The sequence below is a fragment of the Hoplias malabaricus genome, chromosome 4, assembly GCF_029633855.1.
Source record: "Hoplias malabaricus isolate fHopMal1 chromosome 4, fHopMal1.hap1, whole genome shotgun sequence".
NCBI classification, from domain to species: domain Eukaryota; kingdom Metazoa; phylum Chordata; class Actinopteri; order Characiformes; family Erythrinidae; genus Hoplias; species Hoplias malabaricus.
In genome coordinates, this window is record NC_089803.1 from 31,390,258 (window position 1) to 31,406,345 (window position 16,088).

Consider the following 16,088-nt stretch of genomic DNA (forward strand, 5'->3'; position numbering starts at 1 on the left):
CGCCCTACTCTTAAACAATATGATAATATTTTACAACTCACCCAGATTTAACAGAACTACTTCTTTGCTTCACAGCTCAGAAAACTGTTCATAAAAGCCAAAATCACAGAGAAAAGCAGTTAAGAATTATATTTAATAATATACATTAATTGTAACCGTTTATCCAGTTCAGGGTTGCGGTGGGTCCGGAGCCTACGAGGAATCACTGGGCGCAAGACAGGAACTCACCCTGGAGGCGGGCACCAGTCCTTCACAGGACGACACACAAACACACACCGCCCTATGGACACATTTTTCAGTCACCAATCCACCTACCAACGTGTGTTTTTTGGACTGTGGGAGGCAACCGGAAGAAACCGGGTGAACACACCACACTCCTCACAGACAGTCACTCAGAGCGAGACTCGAAACCACAACCTCCAGGTCCCTGGAGCTGTGTGACTGCGACACTACCTGCTGCACCACCGTGCCGCCCTAATAATATACATAATGATTTTTTTTTTTTTTTTTTGCAAGACACACATTACTCTAATAATGACACAATCTGTTGCTGTAGTTTTAAAAACTGGTGTTCAACAACTACTGAGTGGGGCTTTAATATTACTTCCTTAAATGTGGACTTGATGACAACAAAGAGAACAAATGTCCCTACATTCACAATAACCCTGGCATGGAAAAAAAGACCAAAGCTTCCATTATAAGAAACAGACATACTCTTCCTTGAAAAATAATCTTCACATATGTTACAAATGAAGGGTGTGTCTAAATTCTCCAAAACACAAAAGAACAGCACAGGAACAGTAATATTAAAGCCTTGACGCTCAAGCCAGAAATGCTTAAGTGAGAACCTTCTAAATTAGGATTGGTTGTTTTAATGCTTCATGATATCAGACCATCACGATGCAGTACTTGACAATGTATTGTGGATAATAGATATTGCATTAATATGCTGTTCTATGCAACAGATAGTTTTCACTTTTTCGGAGACAGGGAAGTGTTTCCAAATCCTGCATATCTGTTTTAATTAATGACAAAGTCCTTTCAGAGTTTGTGGTTGGTTAATGTAGGGAAACAACTAAAATGTGCCTCCAGGACTAGGGTTGAGAAACACTGCTCTTGGGAACCCTTTTCCAACACAGCACAGGACTGGACAAGGGCATTCATATCTCCAGGTATGGACTCTGCACAGTTGAGTGCTGTGTCATCTCAAACATAATTGATTCAACTAGGCCACAGTTCATTCACAGCTTTAGTTGGTGTCTTAACTGTGCTGCACTTGTGTCTCTTTTCCATTTCTACTCCGAGTTCATTACTGACAGCAGAGTTAAAGGCAGTGCAGCTCCATTCATGGAACCCATGGTTTAGCAGATATTAGTTTAGACTTACTTTTGTGACTTTACCTCTTGCGTTGCTTATTTCGTTACAGCGTGGATTATTAAGTAACTAGAGTAAGTAACTGGATTTTTATAATGATATATCTACAAGAAAAACAAATTCATGAAATGCTCCAGGCTTTTTATGTTCATAGTCACTGTAGGTCTAAAACCGTATCTACAGCTTTCCCAAAGGGGGATCAGTTTAGGACAAAAATAGAGCAAAGACTTGTCTGACTACCTCTAACTTGGACTCCGCTCTGTTATCAGGCGTTATCACGGTGCGGGGGTCGGAGTAAACAGCAGGGACTGATTGCTAGGTTAGTGGCGGCTGCTCGGCGCTCTTATGGACGGGAGCGAGAGAAAAACCCTGCAAACGTACCTTGAGAGCGAGGTTGATAGGTGTACTCCTCCCTTTCCCTGCTCCTCCTCCGTGAGAGGAGCCCGAGCTGTTACTGCAAGACCTCTCTCTCGCATCGCCGCTGCTCCTCGGTCCGAGGCGATGTTGCTGACCAGCGCCTCGGCGGCGGCCGTCGTGGCGGTTATCTTTAGACATAGACTTTCTCTGTATGGCTGTCGCCTACTGTCAATTCCGCCCCAACTCCTGACAGCAATGGCGGCTGGTAACTTAGCAGCAAAAACGGCTGTAGTGAAATTGAACAGGCCTCCTCTTCTTCCTCTGCTCCTCCCAGCGGCGCTTAGGAAGAAGCCAAACCGCCCTTTACCGCCACCAACAGGGTCGGAAAACAACGAGCGCCGGAACAGCACCAAACTGGTTCCAACACAGTATATACATACAGTAAACACACAGAGTGCAAACACAGTACTGCTAAATACTGTCTCCATTAGCACTCAGAGCTCTGTACCGTTTCAACACTGAATCTTTAGTCTTTTAAACTTGTTTTTGTCATTTTGAACAAAATTTAACTATAAAACATTTTACATGCCAAGTGGAATTGTCACAATTCCAGTTTTGCTACTAGTTTTTAGAATCATGGCTTTTCATGCCTTATATTTTCCAATTGATTTTAATGTATGATACTAACATGAATTACATGGTAACATACATTCTCCATTTACTTGAGTGTAACGGATTCACTCCTGACATGCTATAATATTTCAGTTATTGACCTTGTTCATAGAGCATGGATTAAATGCTTAAACCGCACCCAGCTCTTACAGTACGCTTTGTAACTTAGTGTGTTTGCCTCAGAATTTAGAGTATCAAAAGCTCAAAGAAAAACTCCCGTCTTTACACACCACAAACCTGTCACATCTAACATTCAGAACCTAAGACAAATGCTTTGCTAGAAATCCTATCATGCAAGATGACTACTGAAATTACATTTTGATGTGTATGCCATTTCAAAGCTCATATCTGAATTTTGATTGATTTCAGCCATTTATAAACAATGATATTTTGTAATTTTTGTTACCCTCACTCTTTACAGGGCATTTTGTAAGGACATTAAGGCACAGTAGGACCCTCCCCAATCATTTTCAAAAGTAGACAAGTGAAAGCATGATCTAAACTAGCATTTATGAGACATAAAGGAGAATGTGTAAAACAAAACACATTTGAGATCTTGCATGAAAGATTTCAGTATGCTATCAAATACTACTCACATTCCTCAAAAAGATACTGTAAACAGATTGTCCCAGAAAAAAAAATCATGTGTTCACTGCAAAAGATTAAATGCAGAAAACACAGTTATACATTTAACAATGAAAAAAAAAATTTAATCAGAAATGTGATGTCTATCATGTCCAACCCACTATAGCAAGAGAGAGAGGGAAAGAAAGAAAGAAAAAAAAAAATCAGGAAAAAAAACCTTTTGTTAAAGGACAACTTGGACATTACGGCAAACGACTTCATGAGTCTGAATTTATATGAAAAAAAAGTTGTTGCATTCCAACTCTCCAAAAATGTGAAATGTCTGGTTAACAGTTAGAAGTCTGACAGCAGACTGATCTGAGAAAACAAAATGAAGCAGACTTAACCTTGCTCTCAAAATGTAAAAGTACTTTGCTAAACAGCACTTGCTAAAAAGGAAAAAATATATACTTAAAAATATTTTTGTGTGTGTTTGTGTGTGAATGCGCGCATGGAGTGAGGGGGTGTATTTAGAATCCTTAATTGGATTACAAAGCAAACCTACACAGGTAAATCTTTAGAATCCCCCTTTTCAATTAAAAATAGGCATGCATTTATTGCACACACACAAAAAAAAACAAAAAAACAAATAGATCATTTCTCAAAATGTTGTCCTTTAACACAGTTTTTAAACCCCATGTTATTCTACACTCTTTGGTACACCTGCAAACAACCTTGTCACCTACAACAACTGTATCAACATTGCCCCTTAGACTCAATGTTTCTAAGCTGCATTTTGCTCAATAGCATCACCGGATGGACATTAACGTAGTTGTGCAAATTCACACCTTATTAAAACAGCTTTGTTTACAATCATTCATCATGTCCAGTCAAAAAAAAATGTGCTTATGGAACTCCAAACAGGCAGGTATTCATAACAGGTTTGGCACTGTTTTTCCTCTGTACTGAAGGAAGGATTTCAAACAAACAACTTAAGTAGCCCTTCACACCCAGAATTCAAGAATATGCAGAAGTTGACAACCATCTCTTGATGAAAATCCATTCTCATAATTCTAAGTACTGTAACACTTAAAAGACATTGATGTGAATCCAACAAGGACCAAAACTGTGACCTTAAGCACATACAAATCCAAACTTGTCAGCCCTACTGCATTTTCTAATAAAACATTTAAAACAAGTGTTTTGGTTTTGATTTAAGTTGAGCATTTTAAGGATTTTTGTTTTTGCAAAATGATAAATTTCAAATTCAGTTAAGATTACATTCTTTTTTCCAGAGTGAAAATCCCCCACCAACCAAGGCCCTTTGTTATAAATTTTAAAATAAATAAAAAGAATTAAAAAAAAAAAAGTCTCACTGATACATAAAAATAATGTATTATGTCCATAGGGAAAAAAAAAAAAAAAAATTAATAAAAACAACATTGGGATAACACTGAATGAAATGTAGGGTCTACCCTTCAGAGAGAGGTAGAAATGTACATGAGGATTCCTAAAACAGTGGAGTTTAAAAGCAAGATTGAAGTGACTAGGGAAAACACTGAATGACGCATTTGCAGCATTTAGGCCAGTCCATGTGCTGGTGCTACAATTACCAGACATTTCATAAAAGACCAAGCATTATTTTCACAGAAAAGCAATCAAAAGCACATATAGTATTTTACCTATACTTGGCATATAAAACAAACTAACAATTGAATAAAAAACATTAAACCCTCCCCCTCTCAAGAACATATGAGTCAATAGTCTAAAGCACTGAGAAAGCATAAAGTCTTGATTAATCTCTTAACATAAGCCAATTATACGTAAGGGGCATGGGTTTACATTTTCAACACACTCCCTTCCCACCCCAAATATGCTACGCATCATACAGGTGACTGGATATAATCACTCCCCCCGCCCCAACCCCCCGCAGTCTAAAAGCATTTAGAAAACAAAGCATAAGAATGACGCCATTTAAAAATAAAACTTCAAACCTATAGTAAAAATCAATAAAAAGTCAGCATCTATCAAACAAGCCTTCCAACTAAAAGGAATGCATGTTGAACTCAGGAGCGAAAGGAACGTTTTACAAACCTGACAGGAAAATACATATGTACAAATGTTATATATACATATACACACACACAACTGAATATGTATATATTTATATGTTTAAGAATTCATAATTCACTGGCCATTCCCGTTGAAAAGTTGATGGCTAGTAAGGGCGGAGTGTCCCTTTGAGCACCAATGGAGTGACATCAGTCCTCTTCTCCACAGCACTTTACATACAGTCCAATTTAGGCAAAAAAAGGTAAGGGGGATAGAGAGGGGGGAGGGGGGAAGAAAAAAAAAAAATTATAAAAAATCTTCTCTGCTGCCAAGCCCAAACAACTAATCTGTCAAAGGGCCAGGCAGTCAAAGCCGAAGAACTGTTTTTTCCTTCAATTACAATTATATTTGAGTGTATATATAAAATGTATGCATACTTGAAAGACATTTTGTTTAAAACCTTTGTTGTTAACCCACCCTATTCCCACATAAAACAGCCGGTAAAAGTAAATCTGTAGTTGAAATCCTCTGTAGAGTTTGTAGTTATGTACACTTCCATCCCCCTTTTGAAAATTTCAATTTATTAAAACAGTCAGGTTTGTCTGCACGTTTCAGACACCTCAATCCGGAGGTAAAAGGTCATGCAAACGAAACTTCTCTCTTATGTGAGGCCGAACATCCTCATTCTGAAACAAAAGGATTGAAGACTTGAACAATAAATAAAAACATTCAACAGAATATTATGACGCATGCATCCATAACCATACAAAATAACTCACCAATTCCACAAGCTTCTCCAAAAATGGGACCAGCTTCAGCAGCTCATTGTCATTCTTGTCCACAAACCAGCTCTCAATTGGGATTCCATTAGACAACTGCATTGAGACATTGTAAGTATCAAGTTTTCTCAATTAAACAAATTAACAAATGCAGACACACCAACCTGATATGCAAAGGCTTGAGGCGAGTTGTCAATAATAATGGTCTTGGACAAATCCCTCCCAAGTATGTTCAGGTCTTTGATGTAGTTTCCTTGGACGCATACACAGTGCTCACGAAACAATCGATGCCTAAAAAAAAAAAAAAACACGAGTATGCGCAATCAAATTTAAAGTCATAAAGTCAATTGTTCACTGCCAGTGTGGAAAAACACGTTTACAAACAAAGTTATAAATTTAAAATTTTAAGTTAAACTTAAAGTTACGCATAAATTTTGTCAACTTTTCAGTGCCAGTTCCAATTAATATCAGGACTTTCTAATGAGCAACAATGAATAATAAAAGTGCACAATACAACAAAATAAAGCCATAACATTTTAAAATTAACTGACCTAACCAACTGTTTCTTAGGATCCAGAATGTTCAACAACTTGTCAGCATACACCTTCTTGGAAGCAGTAAAAAGTATGATCTGTGAAAAAGACATCACTTTCAGATTTAAATCTTTAAAATGTTTCTAAAAATGTTTCAAATTTCAAAAATGTGTATGTTTACCCCCCCAGGAGATATAATTACGGTCTCGTATGTTTTTTAAATAAACAAAAACATAAGCTTCATGAGGTGGCAAAGACCAAAAACATTACCTCATAAATTTGGGACATGCGTTCCAGGAATTCTCTAAAAAATGGCCGCAACCGCACATAGACCTTAAAAATATTTGCAAAAAAAGATAGTGTCAACAACCAAAACACACTTGAATTACATACCTGTATTCTTAAATAACAGATAAAACAATAAGCATTAAGAGTAACATGACCCCACAGAAGATTATTTAGAACAGCTTTCCACTACGGAACTTTATAGGTTTATGAAGTGCTTGTATCACCTGGTTCTGCTGCACCAGAAACTACCAGGTGGGACTTTTTCAAGATGGACAATGGTTCAAAGATTAATCTCTACCCTTAAAGTTTAGCATTATTTATACAGTTAGTTTCTGATAATGAAAAGATTTTACAATTAACAAGTTTAATTTACAAAACTTTAATTATGACTAAATTGTGTTTTGCTTTTATTTATTTATTTATTTACTTCAAAGTTAGAATAACACATTTGGAATCTGACTTTTTGCTGCACTCCAGCCATTTAAAGTTTGCTAAATAAATTTGCCAGTGTAATGACAAAGCTCAAATATGTACAGAATTGTAAATATAAACACTGGGCTTACTTGAGCAAGGAATTTGGGATAGTTAAAAACAATGTCAATTTATATTTAACATATTCCCGCCATTGTCTCAGAAGACATTTGCACAGTGCTATACTTCAGATGTAAATAACCACATTTCCAATAACTATTCTGTCATTGTGTAACATAACATCTATTGTATCATAATGCTGGAATCTAAAATTCCGAGGTCTTTAGGGAACTTGTAACAGCCGGAAAACACATGTCAAAGTAAGAACAGGTTTATCACATTGAGCAGTAATTCAGCACTTGTATACCATGGATAATTATGAATTTGTTGTATTTAGTTATTAAAAGGAGTATATAAATACTACTACTTACAGCCATGAGTCTGCAAGTCAGAACATGTGCTTTTAAGATTGATAGTAGATTAACTCCAGAGTAATTATCATAAACCCACCTGGTAAATGACATCTTGGAAAAGCACAGGGAAGGTCAGGGCTGCATCTTCCAGCTCATTAAGACTGCAATGAACCAAGGTCTCATCCTAAAACAAACATATAAATAAGAAACTTAAAAAAAAGCATGTGATGCATAAAAATGTTTTGTGTTTATTGATTATTTATCAACATCTTAATTTTTCACAACATGGGACAGTGCTAGACTACTTTTTTTTAATTACAGAAAAAACAAGTTTATATATTATTTATTGCAATTATAGCACTGTACTGATTTTTTGCACACAGCCCCAATGCTCAAAATGGCTGTCAAAAGAGGTCTGTAAAATTCACAAGGTCTTTGGAAATGATGATGCTGTCCCTTTCTTACAAAACGACAATACCACACGATTGGAAGTAAATACATTTATATTGGAATATTAAAAATAATATGTTGGAAGTATATAAAAGTATATTCTAAAACAGTTGGTCATGCACTAAAAATGGTAATTGGATGTAATCTTGTATTCCTAATGACTTTCAAAATCTGGCAAAGTGACCACATTTTCAATAATCATCATCATACTCACCAGATCCAGAACGAGAGAGAACTCTGGTGTACTTCTTGTCTTGAGTGGAAGTGCTGGCTTACGGGTCAGCTGCTCCTCAGTCAGTGGTGGCACATGTTTAATGAAGAAATAGCTGTGGAAATTACAGAGTTTAAAAATAAGTAGCAGTGGGTAGTACTTAGCAACATACTTTATGTTGTCTTTTCCACTTACGGATCAAAAACTTCCCAGTCTTCTTCATATGTTCCCTCTGCAGGGGGTGATGTTGGGGCATCAAGATAATTGCTGTTAGATCCAACAACTATCAGGAAATGGGATGAAAAACAAATATTTAATTCCAGGTAGCTTCACAAAAATGTAAGATGATTATTATTATTATTATTATTATTATTATTATTATATGTTCACCTGTCAAAGGTGGCATATCAGCCTCGGTGGCAATCTCCCCTTCCTCCACATTTGTGTCTGTGGTCTGCAGAGGTCTTGAGTTTAGTGCTGGGTCAAAGGTGATATCCCTGCTACCGTCTGTGGTAGTGCTAGTGGGGGTCTCCTCCAGCTGTTCCATGTCCAGCTGCTTCACTATCTCCTCAGCCTCAACTGCCTGCCCAGGAGAGTCTGAGCCTGATGTGGCTAAAAGAAAACAAGGTAAGCTGCAGTACCAGTGCTTGCTGGGAAGCTGGTCCTTATTTAAAATGACAATAAACATGTGTAGTTTATTACTAAATGGTAGACACACCACACTAAACTTGCACCTAAACATTGCTTATTTAGATCGGTAGTGATTTGATTCCAAATTCAACATGCTACAGTAAGTTACCGAGACACATTGTTAAACCCTGTTGCTGTAAACTCCAATGACTACCCACTGATTTGCTAAGACAAGAATTCTAGAAATCAAATAAATTTAAACTTACCAAAGACAATTTCCGCTATTGTTCTACAATCTACCTCATGGCTCATAAAACATAACTTTTTTGCTTTTGGCAGAATTTTATCTAAATTGACATAGTCCTAATCATTAAATAATTTCAGCAAATGCAATGTTAGAAGTCATGTGCAAGGACTCCTAGGAGTTAAATGGTTGCCCAAGCAGGGAATGAAACTTCTTAGATATCTTAAAAGAAAGCAACTATGTTTTAACCTCTACCCTACAAACAAACTGTAATAAGCTCTATAAAAGTCCACTCACTGTTATTAATCGGTGTTGCTTAGCTAACTATGACTGAAAAATCTTGATTATTCTTTTTTTATACAAAGTTCAAGAGTATTATAACAGGTAATCAGCAGCCATCTGCTGGAAAGATTTGGTATCAGAGAATATCAGGTAAGGTGCAAAATTACATTTTAAACATGAATACAGTAGCAAACAACTGAGTTCAATAAAAAAGACAGTGGTGTAAATGCATCCTGAGCAGAGAAAGAAGTCGCACACACACTTTTTTTTTTATTCTCTGTTCTTTGTTTTCACAACCTGTCTGACAGCGTGTGCAAGTTAATCCCTCCCAGTGACAAACGTTGTATTCCTTCACTCACACACTCACTTCAGCTACTTAAAAAAAAAAAAAAAAAACCCACACGCGCATATTTGGTTCCACTTTAAATGGTTAAACTTGCTATTGTAGCTGTGTCCCAAACACCACCACACTACATTTTACCTTCCATACTACTGAGTTCCCTCCTCATAATGATGTAGTATTTTTTTTTAATGTTATCTCAAATTCAACTTATTTCCCCATTTCACAGTGGCCTCTCCGGCACAAATTTTGCATATTGCCTCATCTAAATTGGCTGGTTCTCCCTTTCCGTTTGATTTCAACCCTAAATGCTCCCAAACTGGCAAAGATGCAATTGGATTTGCCACTAGGTAAGCTGCAGTTGTTTCGATATTACAGAAACCGCAGCAGTTCAGATGCCAACAGTAAATCCTTTATGATTTTAAACAAATTTATTTTACGTTCATTACACATGTACAAAAGTGTAAAACAGGAAAGACCATGCAAAAAAAAAAAAAAAAAAAAAACGTCCTGTATTTGTGGCTCAGTGGTGCAAGCACGTAGTGACGCAAGCACGTAGTCACGCAGCTCCAAGGACCTGGAGGTTGTGGGTTCAAGTCCTGCTCCTTGTGACTGTCTGTGCTCTCCCCGTGTCCGTGTGGGTTTTTTTCCTCCGGGTGCTCCGGTTTTGTCCCAAGGTCCAAAAACAAATGTTGGTAGGTAGATTGGTGACTCAAGTGTCCATAAGTATGAGTGTGTTGGTGAATGTGCGAGTCACCCTGTGAAGGACTGATTCCAGGTAGGCTCTGGACCCCCCGCGACCCTGAACTAGATAAGCGGTTACAGATAATGGATGGATGGATAATGAATGAATGAACTTCCCGTAATTGGTCCAAAAGGTTCAAACCATCTAAAAAAGTGCTTTCACACTACACATGACTTGAACCTTGTGTCACTTAAACATTAAATATTAAATTACAATTATACATTACACAAAAAAGCTTAAAAAAAAAAAAAAAAAAAAAAAGAAAGATAAATTTAATTTGTCCAGAGCCTACCTGGAGTCATTGGGCGCAAGGCAGGAATACACCCTGGAGGGGGCGCCAGTCCTTCACATGGCATCACACATTCACTCACCCCTATGGACACTTGAGTCACCAATCCACCTACCAACATATGTTTTTTGGACTGTGGGAGGAAACCCACGCGGACACAGGGAGAACACACCTCACTTCTCACAGACAGTCACCCGGAGCGGAAATCAAACCCACAACCTGGAGCTATGTGACTGCGACTACCTGCTGCACCACCATGCTGCCCTTAAATACTGACATACATACATACATATCTTTTTTTTATGGAATCTGTCATTGTGATATTCTGACTTGTTTACATAAGAACATCATGCAATTACCCATAATATGGTATAAGTTCTATACATGAGTCATTTAGGCACAGTGAAGTACACTGGAAAGTGGCTTTGAGGTGGATGAGATGTTTGCACCAAAAAAAAGGAAGTGACTTCAGTAGTGTGGAGGTGGTTTGGTTACAAAATATCAGATGAACAATAAACCTTGGTATTATGGAAGAAATTAAAGAAGCCTATAACAACAGAAGGGGGAAACACATAGTCTGTTTCATCACCTCAAGAAGAAGCACCTGGTTGAGGACAAGGAAAATAAAAAACATCATTAAGATAGTTCAACCGCCAATGAGCTCTAACCAAAGCGAATAAACTACACTGACGCAGCACAGCAACTATTTTGTATTTGTTTTATTTACTGTGAAGCTTTAAAGGTTACTTTTTGCATAATTGTTTACGCTTGCTGTTTATATCCACATACTAATTCATTTGCAATTTGATTGTGTGGTAGATTTATATGCTAGACTATTTTTCTTTAATGCCATTTCACAAATGTTTGAAACTAACATTTGTAGTAAAATATGTATTTTTAAATAAATAAAACCTTTTGATCTTAATATATTAAACATGTATAATTTAATATAATTAATATTAATATATCACTTATTTTGTTGTAATAGTGTGTTCTTGAAATTAATAAAAGTATCTGTGTTTTGTCATATCGCCAAGTATATCGTTATTGCCAAAATACCCTGACATATCATCATAGTATTTTAGGACCATAGGACCACACTCTTATTCTGAAACGTTATATTAAAGCAAAAAGGATGGTTTCCTTTAACAGGTTTGTTGTAAATACCACACTACACATTTATTTTTTTTTCATCTCCTTTTCTAAATAAATAAATAAATAAATGTTTGTTGAACTCTATCACATTTGTTAAATCGACACCTCTGCTAAACATATGAAATCAAAAAGCCATACTTCAACAAGTACCAATTTTCCACCATTAACTACAAATGTTGCATACTAAAATACAGAAATCTGTGTTAAAATCCACTGTTGTCGATACGAATGGTGCGGACTAGTGGTAAACCCATTAAATCTGTATGCCAATTAATGCCATTTTTGGATAACCGCCATTGGTTGATGCCTTCCGCACGCGAGGTCAATTATTTAAAAATACCTACAGGCAAAGCTGCAGGCAGCCCCCTCATTCTGGCTGCTGTGTAGTGATGTTCCATTTCACCATTCTGCAGGCAGATGTCAGTAGATATGAAACAGTGCATGCTTGGACGTAATGTTTCCTGAGAGAACATGGCAAGACTAACCCTTTAGTGCAGATGCACCCAGCAGGCCCACTGTTCTTAATCAAAATTAATTGATTGCATCAAATGTTCTTATCACACAGTCCACAGTTTCAGAAGAAATACAACTATCCGTACACCAATTTTCTGTTGTCTACATCCAACCTTTCTCAGGAAAAAAATGAGAGCACACCCTGCTCTGTACAGATTGTTAACACCTGAAGCGCAACGCCACTTAATTCTTGGACATTTAAACCGTAACAAACACGTAAGATCGCTTCAGATTTTGTACACACACTTACAGGCACCACACTTGTAAAAAGCTCCTAAAACATCAGTAAAAGCTCCATAATTGCTCGTCACCATGACACAATAAACATTCATTTATTTCCTGCATAATGACAATACAGTGTTTCGGGGGGGCGTTGGTCACTGAGAGGAGAGCTTTAAAACATCTAGGCCAAAATATCTGGAAAAATGTATCATTTTATCACAAAAAAAGAAAAAAAAATGTATTAGATATATCAGTCATTGATCACCCTGCTGTTTAAATTCTGATATCTGCCATTTAAAAATCCCATATCGGTCAAGCACTTTTTTCTTCCAGTCAGCAAATAAATTTCACTGTGATTCAACAAACTAATTTGTAAAAATAAAACTTACCATTTTTGTTGGCTGGTGAGAAAAAGTTGAAAACAGGTGAAAATATAGTCCCCAGCAGGGTTGTACGAGGCGGGCTGCTAGGAGCTTCAGGCTGCACTTCAAGCTTTCCATTAGGCTTCACCAGTTTGCTCTCACACGCCATGGTGTCTAAGGACAAGCCAAGAAACTATGACTTGAACAGTCATACAGTTTTATGTAAAAGTTGTTTCCCGTACTTGTACATTTTCTAAACTGTGAAAGAAATTAACATGTAACAACATTCTTTTTTAAAGTAGTTTTTTGACACATTGTGGTATGGGTCACTTAGAAAATAAACTAAATCTGCAATTTTAGTACACAAATTCATAGCTACATATCCTATTTTATAAGAAATTAAATGCCCAGTAAGTCAAAATTTACATCCGGACACAATCATTGAGACATAATTCTTGTTACATATCAGTATGTTGTAGAATAGCCCACCTCCATTGGCAGGACCTTTCCTACGAGTTCTAGGGTTAACTCTGCTGGGCAGGTTCCCAGTGGGTGGGGTAGATGTGATCAAGTTACTGTCAGAGTCACAGTCGACACGGCTCCTCTTAGCAGGGGTGCACTGCTCCACCTAACGAGTGAAGAGAGCAGGCCCGAGACTGATGTTTCAAATCAGTGAACAGTTTAATAAAAATTAAACCAGCTGAGTACGATTCTTCTATTCATTACTCTGTATCTGAGCAGTAATGAGGAGAGAATTATACTTAAATGTTTAAATAATGTAAATAATTATATCAAAGCCCCTGACCTTGACAGCATTGCCCCTGATGAATCTCTTGATGGTGGAGAAGATACCAGTGTCACTCTTCTGCATCCTTGCGCCTCCTGAGGGCTTTGTGTGTTCCACTTCGGAGTGCTTCCTTTTGGCCTTGGTGGTCCGGGCAGGTGGGGTGGGGCTCGGCTGCTGAGATGCTTTGCGCACTCTCAGCCTCATTGTCCCAAAAGTCACATGTAAGCCTGTAAGAGAGGACTGGATTGTGGTTCTGCAATGATTTTTATAGGCCTGGAAGCTTGTTTACAGTCAAGTCAACTGAATTTCTGTAGTTACACCAGGCAGCAGAATTAGAAGTCTTTACCCATCAAAACAAAACATGAGAGATTCAAAAGATTCCAAAATGGAGGAGCCATTTAGTCAATGAAAGTTCAGACCTCTAAACCTTAAAATTAAACTTCTTTTCCTTTTAACGGTTTTTAATATCAAACTTGTGTTTAACTGACATTTTGTAACTTGGGTTAAGTAAAAGGGTAGAATCTTGTCTGTCAAAATGCATATTGTTGAAGTTAAGGGGGGGGGGGGGGTAAAGTGATATTGAGGAAGCTCAAATCTTTGGATTTCAATTCAATTTGGAAGCAATTCATTTATATACTATTTAGTACATGGCTCACGAAACATGTCTCAAGCATGAGATGTTAAATGAACTAACACTAATGGAAATTTCTTAAAATGTACTTCAACTAATTTAAGTTTTTAATCTGTATGCACATGGGTTGTGTAGTGCCCTTTACCAATATTCATAACGTTTAAGTCTATAACCTCAACTGTACATGTGGCATTGATGGGTCTCCGATTAGAGGAATTCACCGTGTTCTTGAAGCTCTGGGGGTGGGTGTGACATGTGTTGTTGTAGTGTTTGTTGTTGTTGTGCAGCAGAGCTAAATAAGTGCAGAAGCAGCGACTGAGCAAAGAGAAGTTGAAGAGCGGGTAAAGTGGGCGGGGTGAAACATGTCTCCTTGGATAGCAGCTAGCCTCTCTATCAAACTAAAGCTAATTTTACGTTTAGCCGAAGTGTGAGTGGCACGTTTAATACTGTAAAGCAAAGCACAAGGCTCAGTGAACAGTGCGAAATCTCACGAGTGTGTGGTGTTGGTAAAGGTATAGCTAAACGCACTAGAGCTTGCGCAGTTAGGGAATAAATATGACTCGGTCGCTAGCTCGCAGCATAACAGTGAAATTAGCTGCCGTTAGCTTTCAGCTACGCTAGGAAACCAAAATCGCATATTTAATGACCAAGAGCCGTTCGCTTTTTAGGCTGGTACTGTAACAAAGCACTGTAAAAATCACCCCTGACAGCGGGCTTTTTAGGGGCTACGTAAAGCCGCCGTTGCAAACGGCGCCCAGCGACGTCGCTAGCGCCAAGTGGCTAACGATTAAGTTGTCTGTTCAAATTCCAGCTGTCCGCCGCCGTCGGAGATCTGCGGGGTTTAGTGAGCTAACAGCAGGGGGAACGAACCGCGGACACGGACGCAACCATGTTGTCCAGACGCTCAATAACTCATTTCCTGCCGGGGGCACACATAGACGTATTCCGCGCCAGAACCGAGGCGTGAAGATGCGAGATTACAGACGCACGCACTCTCGCTGCAGCCGTGGCGCACGGGTTCGTTTTCTTTTCGTACGAGAGCACGAACAGCGACTAACACAGTCCTAAACACTGCACTTATAACTCACCTGGCAAGTGTTATCCCTGGTGCAGAAGTGCGGCGGAGCTGGCTTCAGCCGCCGAAAGAGCCTCTGTCCCTGTGAGCACTGTGAGTCACGGATATACAGAGAGCTCTCCTTCGGCTTCTCGGGACGCCATTTCCCGCCTCCTCACAGAGACACTCTTGAAAGAACCCGGATGACAATGAATGCACCATGTTGCGCATGAGCAAAGTTTCTCGGCGGCAGCAACGGTCACCGAGGCTTCGCACACACTCTCACAACACTACGAGGGACGAATATACATATTAGTGTCCCGAAATATCTCACAACATCACACATTACGAGTTTATCTCATAACATTTTCCCGGTCCTTCGTTTTCCTGTAATTTTTTCCTTCATGAGATCCCCAATTTAAGGCAAGAAATAACTTTCATTTTCTAACTTTTTTTCCCTCCAAAATTAAACAGGCTCTTCGCAATGCTGTACCTTTAAGACCGCTATATATATAAAGTATCTCTGTTCTGATAGGCTGTCTTTAATGCGCTTTTTTTCAAAGAGCGGTGCAGCGGCCCTTCCACAAAACAAAATTTATGTGTTGCCAGATAAATTACCCCCAAATTTCGCACTGTACATGCTCCTGTTTCCTATTGAGGAAGCCTGGAT

General features: G+C 38.3%; 2 protein-coding genes across 2 annotated transcripts in view; both read right to left on the reverse strand.

Moving 5' to 3' along the window:
* Window positions 1-2,359, reverse strand: part of scaper (S-phase cyclin A-associated protein in the ER) — an 88,339-nt gene extending 85,980 nt beyond the window's left edge. The window contains exon 1 of the mRNA XM_066667273.1: window positions 1,756-2,359. Coding sequence (XP_066523370.1) covers window positions 1,756-1,929 — 174 coding nt within the window. The 5' untranslated portion in view covers window positions 1,930-2,359. The remainder of the gene's footprint in view (window positions 1-1,755) is intronic.
* Window positions 2,360-2,495: 136 nt separating this feature from the next.
* ctdspl2a (CTD (carboxy-terminal domain, RNA polymerase II, polypeptide A) small phosphatase like 2a) lies at window positions 2,496-15,598 on the reverse strand. The gene is made up of 13 exons (XM_066667275.1): window positions 15,453-15,598; window positions 13,752-13,960; window positions 13,436-13,574; window positions 12,974-13,120; window positions 8,555-8,776; window positions 8,360-8,447; window positions 8,168-8,279; window positions 7,601-7,687; window positions 6,602-6,664; window positions 6,350-6,429; window positions 5,963-6,089; window positions 5,799-5,894; window positions 2,496-5,705 (listed from the first exon to the last, which is right to left on the reverse strand). Exons 2-13 carry the CDS (start codon window positions 13,935-13,937, stop codon window positions 5,640-5,642), a joined length of 1,413 nt encoding a protein of 470 aa, XP_066523372.1. The 5' UTR covers window positions 13,938-13,960; window positions 15,453-15,598; the 3' UTR covers window positions 2,496-5,639.
* Between the last annotated feature and the right edge of the window lie 490 nt (window positions 15,599-16,088).